We start from the raw sequence: 16,613 nt of genomic DNA on the forward strand, positions 1-16,613 counted from the left end.
ACTGCTTTCCACCAATCAGCGGGTGTGTGGTCTGGCGCAATATGACTGCCGTCGCGTCATCCAGGTGGATGCTGCACACTAGTGGTGAATGAGGAGATCCCCCTTAAAAATGTGTAAAAAGCATATTTAGTGTCTAAAAAATGCTATAAATGTAAGGAATTACTATTATTATTTGGAATGTAGGGCAAAGCGTAGCACTCGGAAGAAACCCACACAAACACGGGGACTTCAAGAGTTCCCACTTAGATATGCTTGGCACTTATAGCAGGTTTGGCATGCTGTCCCGGGAGAGAACCCCCGGAGATATTTGAGTCCAGGGCTCCCGCCCGGTCTAGAAGCATATCAGAAGGACCGAGATCAGGTAGGTCTCGATCGCTCCCCCTTTAGAAGGGGAGAAAAAGGAGGAGATGGGGTGGAAGGGGGTATTCTTCCAAAATGAAGGTAGTGCAATGAGGAGAAAGTGATCCATTTATATTAAGCTAGGATGATTCTGATTGGATTATTACTGATTACGGATGAGTGGCCAGCGGTGCACAATCATATCACATGCTCCTCTCGAAATTAGTTTATGAAACTTCACAACATGCAAACTCCACACAGAAACGTCAACTGACCCAGCCGGGCTTGAACCAGCGACCTGTGAGGCGATTGTGCTACCCACTGCGCCATGGTGCTGCAGCCCAGTTGTTTATTACTGAAATAAATTAAGTAGCCTTGAATTGTTATGGCAAACCTGAAACAACAGCCCTGTAAAATAGACATAGTTAGTTGTGGTTGCCGTTGCTATAGCCTTGAAAATTAACTTTACTAATTAATCAACCTAAAATGTATGTTTAAATCATTAGGTATAAGATGTAAACTTTGTGGATATTTAAAAAATATATATTTTGAAGCTAAGTGTACATGTAAATTTATTTAATTGTAGCCTATTTTTTTTCCTATAGTCATAAGTAAATGCATTGTTATAGTGCGACATGATCACGTTCTTCATAATAAAATATGAACAATAAAATAAGCCTTAAATGATGTAAAGAACTCATTTATACGCAGAACAAAGTCGCAGATGCTCAGGCACAATCTTCATTTGCATAGTGGCCCCCTGTTTGACTAGTCCTGCCTGTATCCGTCTGTCTCCTCTCACGACCCGTCCGCTCAACCCATAATTCCCAGCGTCGACACAACATGGAAGAGGCCAACAGCTGCAAGGGAACATTGTTTTGGCTGTAAAATAACTCAAAGGATCGAGCGTGGAGATTCATTTGAACGCTGCGAGTCGGCCGTGGCCATGTACAAGTAAGTGGAATCGCGTTTGTATTATTTATTTGTGCCGAGATTGTAAACATGAGGGATTGCTCGCAGCTGAAAGCTCCAAATGAAATCACAGTCGTTCAAGCGAGAGATGCGTTTCAGCGCCGAGCATCATTGTTTCTGTCGCATGCGACCGAGGCGATCTGAAGCGCTTTTTTCTTAAATAAATCTTAGCCTGCATCTGCATGCGTACCCGTCTTGCTGTGGTTTTACCATAGCTTTTATCGCCGCATTTTCTTGGCGGATTGTGTTACTGTGTGTGGGCTATAATTAGTGATGGTGACGAATGGATCAATGGTCACTATATATCATACTCATGTACAGGACGTGCACGGAAGAGGCGACGTAATTACGACGCTGCAGTTATCATCAATGGAACTGTAAATTCAAAGCTCACGATTTTTGGTTAATCGGAGTTGGTTTGTTCTAAATGGTGCGATGTAGCTCGACGCGTGCGGTGTGGAGATGGGATGTTAGCAGTAGCTCTTTCATCTACATGCTATTATTGACTAGCCCCGTTCATCACTTGGTTCAATAAACCACTTCGTTTTGGGATTTCTTTTAATTTCTGTTTTAAGTATGTTGTGTATTTATGTGGTGAAGTGCATGTATGCACGCACATGAGTTTGTCCAAAAGCTTAGTAAAGTTTTTATCTCGCTCGCGTTAGTTAGCCGTTAGCTGCTAATGGAGTCATTTAGACGGAGATGTGTTTGGTAATTGTGATGAACGACAAGATTAGCCCTTATTGTTAAAACTGGTTATATTCTACCGAGTTTACCATTAAAAGTAGATTGCAAACATAGAAACGACGTAAAACTAAAGTTCCACTGTCATTTAAACTTTGACTATATAAAGTATTATCTACTAAAAGACCGGACCCTATCAGTAAGATTAAGCAGCTCTCCATTAACGTTAGCTGATCACAATAGAACAATGCTGCGGCAACCCACGGACTCGAGATTGGACCGTGTTTTCTTTTTCTTCCTTCGTTTTCTAAAGTATTGAAAATTAAATGTGAAGGGTGTGTGAAATATTTATTGAAAAAATTTTACTTTTATTTTCAAAAACATTTTTTTCTTAGTCGTCATTTTTAAGCAAGTGTTCCTAATATAACGTTAACGTTTATCATGCCAACGTTAGTTAAGAGATTTTGTAAAAATGAATGTTTGTATACAGTTAATTAGTCTAATTTAACGTCCTTTCTAGCCATTTTCCGAACTAAAGCATTGCTATTCTTTTTTGGTTCAATTGAATTCAGTTCTTGCTATCATAGTTTCCCTAAAAATAAATGTTTGAGTCTGAAATAGACTTAATTATTTAAACGTGTACAACTCTTTCCATTTCGACCATGCAAATTACAAATGTGACAATAAAGAAATTAACTGCAACGAGAAAGCTTGCTGTGTGTTCTGTTTATATATATATATATATATATATATATATATATATATATATATATATATATATATATATATATATATATGTGTGTGTATTTGTATACGTGTGTGTGTGTATTAGTTAGATGCATACATACAATGTCTGATTTTGTCAGCTTTCATGTGTCAGTTCCCTCAGTCAGGAGGCAAAGCTCTGGAGTCTTTCTGACCTTTAAGAGGTGTTTATTCATCACTGACACGCATGTTAATTATAACCTTGATTGTCAAAGATATTTGATCACCCCTGGTGACATGAACATGATGAACTTTATTTGAAAATAAAGTATAGCGGCAATGCCGTAAATCTGATTTAGCTTTTTCATAAAAGCTGCATTATTATCAGAGTTGCCTTAGTCTAAGCCTGATCATATGACTGCATGTCATGCACAGAGTGGGTAATATCATCAGGCAGTTTAGTGTTCTAATAGCAATCAATTTGGAGTGAAGCGTTGCAAAATAAAATACTACTAAAATACATATTTTTTTATATTTTCCTTTTTTTTTAATAATTAATTTACAGTGTTGTAATTGGTTGCACGAATCTCTTAAAATTATAATTCACCTCAAAAAGAAAATTATATCACCATTTGCTCACCATTGTTCCAATCCAAACCTGTTTTAGTTTTTTCTGTTCAGCTCAAAGGAAGATATGTTTGAAGGACATAAATTTGAAGAAAACTGGAAAACAAATACCAAGGACATCAATGTTTACATGTTTTCAACTTTCTTTAGAATATCTTATTTAGATGAAAATAATCTCATGAAGGTTTGTAAACCCTTGAGGATGAGTAAATGGCAAATAAATGTTTGGATGAACTGTTTTATTGATAAGCAATCACATCTTTTCTTGTTTTTTTTCATAGGATATTTTGCCAATGAACTTTAGCCTGTTGAAGATCCAAGCATGAGTATCATCCAGGACAAGCTAGGAAATGAGTTTTTACGGAACGGAGGCATGGACCCCAACTATACCCCAAGCATGATCATGTTCAGCCATTTACCTCCAGTGACCAGCTTCACGCGCTTAACTTCACAGACCTCTATGGCAGATTTGCCCCAGGAGATGATCCTGAAGAAGGAGCGTGACTCTCCTGAACATGGTGGTGGCTTTCTCCACAGTATGGGTATTAAACAGGAGAAGCTCAATGAGTTGGACTACCACCTCCCAATGTATACAACAGGAATTGGGACAGCAGGAGGAAAAAATACTGATATGTTGGACATGTCACTTGGCAACCACCAAAATATGCTTTTGCATGACCTAAGCCTTAGCAACGTAAGTGAACATGAAGGATGGATGAGTTATCATTGAATGTTGTCCTCAGTATTGTAATGTCATTGCTAGGTTTTTATTATTATTTTTTATTATTAAAGCCATTTTTTCTGTGCTTCATTAGCAGTTCTCTGGAAGACTGGGGAAAGACCCAAAGGAAACTGGGCCTAGAAAAGGAAGGAGAGCAAATGGAGAAGGACTAGAGGGGAAAGCCAGAAGGAAACAAGGCGACTCGGGAAAGGTGTGTTTACCTTTTTTATTTAATTTGAATCACGTTTTTTTTTTCCAGATTAAATAAAAATGTAAATAAATTGTCCTGCAAAGTTTTTGAAAACAATCATGCATACAAAAAAGTGGTTTAAGTAAATTTATTTTCCCCTAAAATATTATTCCTTCTGGTTTGCTATTAGGTTAATATTTTGTGGCCTATGACAACTAGCTTGCTTTATGTTTGTTATGTACATTCACGCATTATGTTAAATAATTCCATTGTAAATTTCTTTCTTTTAAAAAAAGAATTATGCATTATGTTAAATATTTCTATTGTAAATTCTTTTTGTCATACATAATCATGACATTAACACCACCACAGAACTACTGTGATGATACCTCAATGTTAAGGCGACCACTTGTAAAAAATATTGTATTGCAAGGTGTCCATGGGGTCTTAAAGTGTCTTAATGGTGCTCTATGTAAGTTTTTAACACTACTATAGTATAAAAATACCATAATATTTTTTGCAGATATTTAAGAAACATAAGTGAGTGTTCTTGTTCATCTTGAAAACAATGGTAAAGTCATATACTCTGCTTTAAAGATTTCTGTTATGTGCCAGAATGCTGTCTTTGTTTTGGTTCTTTTAACCCACCCACTGCCATTTTAGCCAAATATATTTTAGCACCCTGGGTTGCCTTGATGGAAACCCATGTATTTCATTCAGTCAGTCAGACAGGCTCTAAAAGCATGCATCTGTGATCAAAATGTGACCTCCAGTGGACAGTAGCAGCCTCTGAAATGAGATGCAGATTCAGAGTTCCACATGAGGTTTTTAATTTACAAATATTATAAATATTATGAACGTAAACATAATGTGAGCAGGTAACTTTGTAACCCCATGCTCTAACAACGCGCTACTTGACCAGATTTGCAGTGATAAGCAGTTTGGCTGTTTGCATCAGACGAAACGCCACAGAAATTTAAATACAGCCATTCAGAAGCACAGAATATGCACTTACTCATGAAATGGTAAGGCTTATAGTATATAAAACTAATTAGTTCATAAACCTCTTTAACATTATTAAATGTTGATGCTGAATCACTGATATGTGTTGGTTTTGAGTCACAGGTCTGTTTATAAATGGTTTGTTTTATTTTCAGGATCTGAGATGATCTGCTGCTGCTTTCAGTAGAGTGGCAATAAATGTCACATAAAATAGCATTCAAACTCGCATTATTAGCATTTAACACTGAAAAAAAAAACACATGAGGTTTGCCTGAGGTGGTCATTGTCAGTTTTTCCTGTTGTTCAGCTGCAAGAAATAGAAGTTGTTTCTAAAATATTCATTCGAGGAGTTGGTTAGAACAAAAACTCCTTTTACTATGGAAAATATTCGCATGGTGTCGCTTTTATATAGAGCACGGTTTATATTAGCCTTTAGGCTCGATAGTCAGGCTTGCTCCTGTTGGTCCTTAATCTGGTAACCTGTTCTTGCTTTTGTTTTGGATACTGCATAATGCACTTTTAAATAAAAAAAGTCTTAAATTCACAGAAAAATGTATTACATTTTAATTATTATAGTTTTTAAAAGATTAACCCTAACTTAAAATACCAAACAATTTATGTTGTAAAGTTATGTTGAAAAAAAAAACATCATGTACCTTTTAAAATATGTGAATATTTCTAATAAATAACTAAATTGTTATTTTTTTATGGAGCAATTAAAAATCCTTTTCTCTTAGCGTTTAGCTATGTATAAGTCTGAAATTTCATTCATAGTGGTCCTAAAAATCTTAAACTTGACTTTGTGAAATCGCAGAAACCCTGTATTACCTGTTTATCCATTCATGTTTTTTTTGTCCTTATGGTAATGTCCAGTTACAATGTGGCAATGCACAGCAGTGCTTGTTCATTCATTCATTGTCCTTTGGCTTTGTCCTTATTTATCAGGGGTCACCACAGCTGAATGAACCACAAACTATTCTGGCAAATGTTTTACACAGTGAATGCCCTTTCAGCTGCAACCCAATGCTGGGAACAAAGCTTCTAGTGCTAAATAAAACATTTGTTATAATCTGTTGTTCGACATATTTAATATAATTTTGTATTGATTTGCTTGTTAAGATGATGTAAACCCATGAGTCAAGAAAAGGTTAAAAGAATGTTCATGTCAGAATATTAATAACCATGGAAAAGTTATTATCAGATCATTTTGGAACACACAGTATAGTATGTTCTTCAGTCTTCTAAAAAAACTAAATTATGACAAAGTATCAGATCTGTCATATAGGCAAAACAATTTTTTGAGTATAATTGTTTGACAAGTGAAAACTCTAATAATGTATCAGGCATGGTACACTATGTAAGAACCATGTAATCAATGTTGTGCATTGTTAAACATTTCTCAGAAATCCACGTCCATATACCCATAAATAAAACTAAATAAGTGGAGCATTCATAAATCTGTACCCTAAACTACATAGGGCTGTGAGATTTGGCCTAAAATCCAAATCTCAAATAATTTAACAATTTAACTCCTATTATTGAACGGTTTATTTATTTATTTTTTTTTGCCCTCATTTATAGTTCACTGACATGCACTCATATTACAAGTGAGCTATTTATGAATGAAGGGTGCACACACTATCTTCTGTCTATGATAATTTATTGAACATCAACCTTAAACTCTCGTCATCTCTACCAAGTTGACAAATCACAGAGCTTACACTGCATTATCTCGACGTGTAGTTACGTTTTTGAAGAGGTGTGCGGGTATGCAACTATGTGGGACTATTTGCGCGCGCACGACGCAGAAGTATAAACCTGCCTTAACAGAGTGGGGACATGACTCCACATGGTAGGGAAAGTAAATTAGGGGGGAAAATCGACCTGATCAATTATAGGGTCTGAATGTTGATACGGATTACTTTTCAACTAATTGCCCAGCCTTAACACTATATATTCAAAATAGTCACTTCTTATATCATTACATTTTTTAACACCTCTTTTCCACATTTATTGTATGACTAAACCTGACCTGACCTGTTTGTCGAATGGTTACCATATTCTGACAATAAGGAGTTTAATACCACAGTTGTCAGATTTGTGAATGTTTTACTCAGAATTGTAAGCAAAATTCTATTTTTAAACATGCAAGAAAAAAAGATTTGAAATGATATTAAGATTATATTGATTTAAAAGTAACATTTTTTTTTTAGGGAGGAACTATTGCTTGACCCTAAATTTAGTTTGAATATTATTATTTTTATTTTTTTTTCTAATCTCTGTTTTTAGACACTTATGCTGGATGGGGATGCTGGCCCCCTCTCTCCCAGCTCTAAACCGCACATATGCGAGCACTGCAGTGCAGCCTTCCGCAGTTCCTATCATTTGCGCAGACATGTGCTTATTCATACAGGTGAGCGTGCATATAACTGGCAGCAGAGTCATACTTAAGCTGCGTTCAAACCGTATTGCTGTTTACTAACATTGTTGAAAAATGGATTTGCTTTTTATTGTACAGGTGAGAGGCCTTTCAGGTGCAGTCAGTGTAATATGAGCTTCATACAGAAGTATCTACTGCAACGGCACGAGAAAATCCACAGCGGTAAGCCTGTTTACTCTTGTCTTATACTTGTCACTAGCAAAAATTTAGATGGTGCTAATGTATATACGTACACATTTTACTTTTACCAGGGGAGAAACCATTTAGCTGTGACCAGTGCAACATGCGCTTTATTCAGAAGTACCACATGGAGAGACACAAAAGAACACACAGTGGAGAAAAGCCATATAAATGTGACACATGTCTACAGGTAATGGATGATTCTTATTTGCTTTTTGGTAGGCATGGGCCCTCATAAGTTTCTGATGGTATGATAACCTTGGATAAAAATATCTCGGTATTAGGGCTGGGCGGTATATTGAGTCCTGGGGATATATCGATATGATTCACCTACATGATGCGGTATTATCCAAAATCGTTCATATCGATATGGTTTGAGGCCTCATGTGCGCATTCTGCGCGAAACTGACCAAGGCAGCACGCAAGCTCCACTTGCACAAATAAACGCTTGCGCAAATGAATGATTTACTCCATGAGTCTTCCAAAAGATTTGTTCAAAATGAACTAATCGTTTTACGAACGACCCAACACTGACACGACATGGAGGAACATGCAGTGCCGGTGTTGTATCTGAATCTGACTACTGGACAAATCTGACTCCCTCTCGCATGCACGCACATCACACAGCGCCTGCAGCTGTCACATCGGTTTGCCAGAAATCTTTTATCGATCATTTCTTCCGCAATTGCCAGCAAGAACGAAAATGGAAGCCTTGTCAAATTGACAAGCAGCACCTAAATGTGTTCAAAAGAATTAAAAACGCCAAATGGGAGGAAATTATACCACATTTCGATAGTGTAACCACCTCATATTAACTGATTATAAGTTCAGCATTTATTACATGACGGTCTCTTCTTTACATTTACATTATAGCACATTTAGCTCTGCGTTCTGGTCTGTTATAAAGACTGTTTACATTTATATGCTTAACCAGCATTTCATCACAGAACTCTAACTATTTCGTTACTTCTCATATGTATAGTCAGGGCTTGACATATTAACTTTTTTAATCACCGCCCACTGTGGCTAGTAGTTCTCCAATGTTACTTGCCACTTTGCATTTTCACTAGCCATAATTTTGTTGTTGGGAAAATAAATTTTATATGCATACATTTGACTTTGACATGGTAAAATTACTTTATTTAAATTTTGTGTTATGTCTCCATGCCTCCTCATTCATTTAACTTTTTGTGTGTCGAATGTGAGCTTGCTCAATGAGCATGAGCAAATGGGTTGTGATTTCAGTGTTATATTGCAATTAGTTTTTATTTCACACAACTTCGTTCGTTTTCTTGTCGGCTTATTTCCTTTATTAATCCGGGGTTGCCACAGCGGAATGAACCGCCTACTTATCCAGCAAGTTTATACGCAGCGGATGCCCTTCCAGCCGCAACCCATCTCTGGGAAACATCCATACCCACGTTCATGTACCGAATGTCTTTGGACTGTGGGGGAAACCGGAGCACCGCGAGGAAACCCACTTGAAGGGAAACCTATGCGAATGCAGGGAGAACATGCAAACTCCACACAGAAACGCCAACTGAGCCGAGGCTCGAACCAGCAACTCAGCAACCTTCTTGCTACCTACTACGCCACTGCTTCGCCCTTTTCAGAGCTCAAAATTAAGGATTTACTAAATTTATCTCTATAACCACACTAAATAGTTATTTCTTAGCCACAAATTTGAAATATGTAAAAACAAGCAAAATATAGCTGTATAATATACCTTTTATTTAACAAAACATTTCTTAAAAAAGAAAGAAAAGCAATTAACTTTTAAATAAATAACTATTGTCATGTATTAAAAATATGCACAGTCATCTGTCCTGGCTAAAGATCTTTTGGATCACTAGTTAACTGCACATAAATGGAGAGTTAATCTCCCATTAAAGCAATATTGTAAAAAAAAAAAAAGATGATTAAACCATTTTAACAAAAATAAAAAACAAATAAAACCGTAGGCAGGTCAAAAAACACATTGTGTGTGATAATGAAAGGATGATCACATGCGGTTAACTTTAGGCCAATTAATAATCTGTTCAAAGTGAAAGCAACCGGTGATGCTTACAAAAAGACAAATTTTGAGTGCTTGAAAACAGCAGGAATGGGGGTGCATGTTCATCACTTTTTGTCTAATCTATTTGAAAGAACCGATCATAGTTACGTTTCCAGACCCTGTTCCAGACACGGGAGCGCACACGCGTTTTAAGCAGTAGCGCGCATCACATCAGCTGTTAGCACGAGTGATCATCCTCCTCTCATTCGGTACTCGCTTGCTTTCTTCTGCTCGCGTGATCACAATTATTTTACTTCTCGATTCTAAGATCACATTTGCACGCATATTGGGTCATCCTTATATTGTTGAGCCCTGCTTTTAAGAAAGCTACAATTTCAAAAATTTCAACCAGCCAAAGTGGCTAGTGGAATTGTCTGTCTAACCCGCCAAAGCTGAAATCTACCCGCACTTGGCAGGTGTTAATGTAAAGCCCTGTCTATAGTCTATTCTCTTTATTTAATATTTAGTTAAACAAGTGTAGTCAAAATAAAATAAATGTAGGTAAAACATTTTTTTACATAGACTGAAAGACTTTTTTTTTAGATATCTTCAATATGTTTACTGTTTAATAATTGTGCACAATACATACATACATGTAAATGTGCAAGTAAAAAACATATACAGCTGATTTAATTGTTGTTTGTAAATCACACAACTGTGGTATACAGGATTACTTATAACAACACTTTACTTGTGACAATACTATTTCATATTTACATTCAGTGTGGTTCTTTTCTATCCTACCATTATTTTTTGATTGTGTTACTATTTAAGTGGTTCCTCTTTTGCTCTGACAACGTAACTATATTTTCTATGGTTCTGTTTACTTTGTTATTTGCACAAAAGCACAGTAGTGCTGTGTATAGTGCTAAGCAGGAAAAAATCCCTGTACTGTATTTATTTATCTAAGACTTTTTATAATTTGATATGTTTTAAGCTGGAGAAAAACCTGTACTGTATTTTATTTATCAACGATTTTTATGCAGCTGTTATTTTTTGTGCTGCTGTTTATTTGTAAACGGGGAAGGAAACCCCTGTTTTAGAATTATATTTTGCTCAAAAAATGTTTATTAATGTTATAATAAAGGCTTTAACTCTCAAGTAACCATTTATGGGAAAATACCGGATATATATTGTATATCGTCATTCCTCCTAAAAATACCTGGATATGATTTTTTGCCCATATCACCCAGCCCTACACAGTATTGTGAGTACTGCTCTCAAATCTTTTTTGCCAGTGATACTGTTTTTCTAAAAAAAAAAAAAAGTCTTAAATATACCATAGTAACGGTCTAGCAGAAAAGTTTAGTGGTATTCTTTCATTCATTCCTTCATTTTCTTTTTGGCTTAGTCCAGGGATGTCAAACTCAATTCCTGGAGGGCCGCAGCCCTGCACAGTTTAGTTCCAACCCTGCTTCAACACACTTGCGTGTAGGTTTCAAACAAGCCTGAAGGACTCAATTAGTTTGATCAGCTGTGTTTAATTAGGGTTGGAACTAAACTGTGCAGGGCTGCGACCCTCCAGGAATTGAGTTTGACATTCCTGGCCCAGTCCCTTTATTAATCTGGTGCCGCCACAGCGGAGTGAACCGCCAGCTTATTCAGCATGTTTTACGCAGCAGATGCCCTTTCAGCTGCAACCCATCTCTGGGAAACATCTATACACACATTCACACACATGCACTACGGAAAATTTAGCTTACCCAATTCACCTGTACCACATGTTTTTGGACTTGTGGGGGAAACTAGAGCACCCGGAGAAAACCCATGCAATCACGAGAGAACATGCAAACTCCTCACAGAAATGCCAACTAACCCAGCTGGTGCTCGAACCAGCGACCTTCTTTCTGTGAGGCGATTGTGCTACCCACTGCGCAGTATACTTTTATGCCTAGCTTTTAGTAGTAAAGATAATACAGAAAACTTCTTTTGACTAAAGGCAGGCATAGATGGTCTGATTTTTTTTTTCTGTGTAACATTATTATTATTTTTTTCACCGTCAGAAGTCGTGTGGTCATTGTTGATGCTTATATGGCCACGGTTGTACTGTGTGAGAGACACTTATAAAGCGAAACTCTTAAGCTGCTCAGCTTGTTTTTTAACATGTCAAAAATGTTTGAGAGCTGTTGGCTTGTATTTGTGATTAGGCAACCTGTTTGAATTTGAACCATGGATGGTATGATGTGTCATGCATGACAGTCAGCAGAGATAATAGTTTACATTGTACAAGGTTTTAATTCACACATAGGTTGACGAGTCGTACTGGTTTTCCTGTGCTGAAAAAGAACCTGCATGTTTTGTATACATTCATGACTTGTATAAGTAACGGTTATGAGGGAGAGGCAATGAAAGAAATGTTTTCCTCTGCCTATGATTTTATTGTGAAATTTTATGTGATTGCGTTGAAGCTTTTGCATTGCCATAGAATTGTCGTATCTGGCTGCATCTGAATGCTTTTCACAAATTCAGTCATGACATGAGCGTGGACGTACAATATTACAACCATAAGAATTCTCAATGTCAACTCTTGCTTTAAAATAAAGGTTTTAATGTTACCTAAAATTGAATAGGATTCAAATACTAATGAGAAATGTTAATATATAATTGTTTTATTATTATTTTTATGAAGAAGCCAAGCTACTTGAAGGTTATTAAACAGAGATCCTTGAGTTGTATTATAATTTATATGTCTGTTTACATATCTTTTAATAAGTGCACTGAGTAGTATTTATTGAAGCATTTTTTTTCTTGTGCCGCAGTATTTCTCACGGACTGATCGGTTACTGAAGCACAAGAGAACCTGTGGAGAAGCCATAAAGAAAGGTCTAGACCCAGGAATGCTGGACCTTGGAGATGAGGACATGGGTCAAGGCAGCTACTTACTCGCTCAGGGAAACACCAGCGGCCCGCCACGTAAGAAGGGCAAATCAAAAATTGGCAATGACGGAGGAGAGCGGCGAAGGAAGAAAGGAGCTGCTGCAGGAGTGAGGATGGCAAGAGATGACTACAACTTGGACATCCCCAGTGGATCAGGGACAGCTTCAGGGGCTCTAGCTGAGGCAAGCATGGATAACCAGCATGGTGGACGCACACCCAAGCCTGTCTTTAAAAAAGGCAGCCGCAAGGGAATGGATAAGTGTTCAGTTTCTGTTGAGGAGGCCAGTCATGAGCAGAAACTGCTGACACAGAAGTCAAGCTCTATGGATATGTCTGGAGCAGGAAGTATGGATGGTCTCGGTCTACTTCAAAACTCTGGTGGCACCAAACAAGGCGGCAACAGCAGCAACTATGATGATGCCATGCAGTTTTTGAAAAAGAGACGGTATCTGCATGCTGCTAACAGCAATGCCACTGCTGACTTCAGCTCCGTCCACCTTCCGCAGCCTACAGTCATTCAAGGTGGCATCGGAGAACCTACGCTGGCCTTGCTTGACACGTCACCTCTGGTAAGTGTTGACAAGCATGACAAATCAGGTATTCCAGATGAGGTGCTGCAGAGCCTGTTGGACCACTACAGCCACAAATCTGACGGCTCTCATCATGACGTGACATTTGATTTGCAAGATTCACACCATGTGGAATTGCAGCCTGCCACTGGTACCTCTGATCTGGGTCCGGATGACGGATCTCCTGGCTCTGGAGACAAGAGTGGGATGATGAACGAGTACTCCAAGTTCTTGCTTCAGACACTGGAGAGAACCAGCCACAGCAGCAGTTTCATTTTGGGCCCTTCGGGACCCTTCCCAAGCCTCATGTCTTCAAGCAGTAGCCCTGCAAGCTCACTCTACACCACCTCTCCATTAGAGTGTGGATTTGTACAGCCTGTTTCTTCCCCTCTTGCTCCATCCTCCTCAACTTCCCTAAGCAAGTCTCATTTTGGAATGCTGGTTGGTTCTCCATCACCATCTCATGCCTCGCCATCCTCCCAGCAAGCTTTTCATCTCAGCAGTCTGGAGCCAACTCCTCACCAGCAGCTTACCCCATCTCAAGAGCTCACTGACCAGCTGGAGAAGCAGCACTCGCCACCGTATTCTCTCACAAGTCAAGAGCTGACAAATGGTGGCCAGAAAGACCAGCAGACCAAGAATGGCAGCTCTTCAGCCAATGGAAGCAACAATGGCAATGTCCCCAGCGGGGGCTCATCTAATGGCTCGGTCTATTCTGACCTCACTGCTCTGGAGCCATCTAAGGAGGTCACCTATCAGATAGAGAATTTCGCCCAAGCCTTCGGCTCACAGTTCAAGTCTGGTCGGCGAACTCCGCTAGGTTACGGCGGCGACCCACGAGTAGGTGTTGTTGAGGTTGACCACAGGATACAGCGGACTCCCGTGTCTGAATTCTCAGGGTATACTAGTCTGTTAGCAGATGTCAACGAGCCCGCTAGCTCAGGATCCAAAACTCCCACAAGCCAAAGCTACAGGTAAAGGTTAAGGGACTCACCTGACCCTGTTCTGTGGGACGTGGACTGTCTCCCAATGCTTCCCACTCCTTGCTGAGTAGAACTTTAATTATTACACTGCCATTAAATGTCGATAGTAGACATTACCAGGGAAGGTCTACAAGACCTCAAATGCAATTTTTCATGTTCTTCTTTTTAATGTGTTTTAGACATTTTGTTTTATGAGTGTAGTGTATGTAAGAATAGATTTTAAACAGAAATTTCCAGCAAAATTAGATGCTAGTGAAGGACTTTTTAAAGAAACCTTGTATGTCTTAGCATTCATAGTCCAATTGTAAGAGTAAGTTAATAATTAAAGATGATTTACAATAATAACATGTCAGGGATAGGCCCAGTATTCAATGGCAAAAAAGTATTGTCTGTTACAATGATCTAAAGTATTACTCAGGTAAAAGCAGTAACTTTTTTTTTTTCTTTTTTTTTTGTAACAAGGTGCACTAGTGCTCTTTCTTGCAGGTGTACCTTCAAAAATAACAGTGACGCTTTTTGTTTTCGAAATTCCTTGAGGTAAAAGATTAAGCCAATCAGGAATCTGTGTATTCAGTGATCAGACACTGGTGACTATTTCCACCTTATGGTACTTTTTATATCAATGTGAAAACACTTTTATCCCTAAGGGCCATGCTTAAAACACACTCACACAAAACATACCGGTTGCCAGATAGAAGTGTTTTAACGTATGTAGATATTTATTTGTAGCTACATGGAACAGCAGAACATTTTCTCAGGGTCAGCAGTCATTTTCCCCCCTTTAAACTATACTCCTTGTCAGCTGACATCACTTTGATCTCTCAAGGAATCAAATAAGCACTTTTATAAACCACTGAAAGCAAGAATTCAGATTCAGGACACGCAAAACTATTATTTTTGATGAAGCAAACTGTGATTTTTAAGTGGGGGAGGGAACGGCATGTTTGCCATAACAAAGGGCATTTTTGAATATTCATAGGTTCTATTTTGTTCCTTTAGATGAAAACACTGTTAATGAACGTGAATGCCACTTTTTATATATAATTGTGGACGACTCTGAAGCATGTTTGCTCTGGAAGTCTTCAGGTATCATGACTGTTTTGACTTGGGTTGAGCAGGAACAAATGGAGTCCTACCTCTCATTGTGTAGTTTTGAATTTAATGCTTGAGAAAATTGTGAGCTTTTCTTTTAAGTTGTTGCGAAGGAAATCGCTGCAAATAATAAGGACCTAAACCTGTGCTGTTTTTAAATGAGCAATGTATAAGGGAAAGAATTTGGAACGATTGGTGAGCTGCTTTGTCTTCCTGGTTTTTGGCCCGTGCAGCGAGGCCATATGTCCCATGTCAGACATTCTGGTGGTCTTGCCCTATTTTATTTCCCTGGCTTTTATGTAAACCGGTCCCACGGAAATGCCATCGAGGTGATGGCGTAAAGAACAAAGTCTGAATGCTGCACTCCAAACTTGTTCCATGCTTTTATAGAAAAAAAGAAAGCGAATAAAAAAAGTGGCTGGAAGAATAGGATTGACCTTAATATACCTCATATCATTGTAAAAAATGAGAAAACCAGGGATGTTTCATGTAGTAGAGATATTGTAGTGTGCGTCAGCTTATTGTGTAATCATATAATGCCACCTGTGTTTACAGTTAAACTTGATTTGTTCTATTTTGTTTCTTCTCTGTTGAGCGGCGATGCCAAGCAGTGTTTCATTGTAGAGTAATCCCTAGAATTTCATGATTCGTCTCGTTTTCCCCCATGTTTTTGTTACTCGCCATGTGTTTTGATATGATTTCTAGAGAGACTTTGTTTACAATAATGTACAAAAACACTACAAATGTTTTTGTTTTATTTTTGTTTCTGATATGCATGATATGAAGTTGTTTTTATGGCTTTCCTCTGATGACTATTGCACCAAATGTTTGTAGCATATATGTCCCCAACTTCAGTCTAAATTCTGTCACTGGGCTATACATGTCAGATGACTTTATAAAGGATTAGGTAAGCCAATAAAAACCTTTTGTTATAAAACAAACCCTATTTTGTGCGCATTTGTTCAGCAGTGGTGTCATTTCCAGTCACTGACATCAGCTGCCCTTAACTGTGTTGTCAAGCTTTAATGTTTAACTCCGTAATAATGATGTCCCAGAAGTTAAGGGAGTATGTGGAAGTTTCGAGCATGCAGGAATGGGAAGTGTTTTTGCTCTGAATTCAAAAGAAAGCTGATAAATTTTAATTTTTAATGTTATTGCTATGGATGATGCACTCCA

The 16,613-nt window shown here is 38.0% G+C and overlaps 1 protein-coding gene across 2 annotated transcripts; it reads left to right on the top strand.

Annotated features, from left to right (window-relative positions):
* Positions 1-1,069: 1,069 nt before the first annotated feature.
* Positions 1,070-16,378, top strand: znf281b (zinc finger protein 281b). 2 transcript variants are annotated; one of them, NM_001012487.2, is given in 7 exon segments: positions 1,070-1,293; positions 3,609-4,021; positions 4,143-4,259; positions 7,530-7,653; positions 7,759-7,842; positions 7,932-8,050; positions 12,676-16,354. In NM_001012487.2, coding segments are annotated over 6 exon segments (2,481 nt in total). In that variant the 5' UTR covers positions 1,070-1,293; positions 3,609-3,649; the 3' UTR covers positions 14,341-16,354.
* Positions 16,379-16,613: the final 235 nt, after the last annotated feature.

Source organism: Danio rerio, chromosome 12 (genome assembly GCF_052040795.2).
Source record: "Danio rerio strain M-AB ecotype USA chromosome 12, GRCz13ab, whole genome shotgun sequence".
NCBI lineage: Eukaryota > Metazoa > Chordata > Actinopteri > Cypriniformes > Danionidae > Danio > Danio rerio.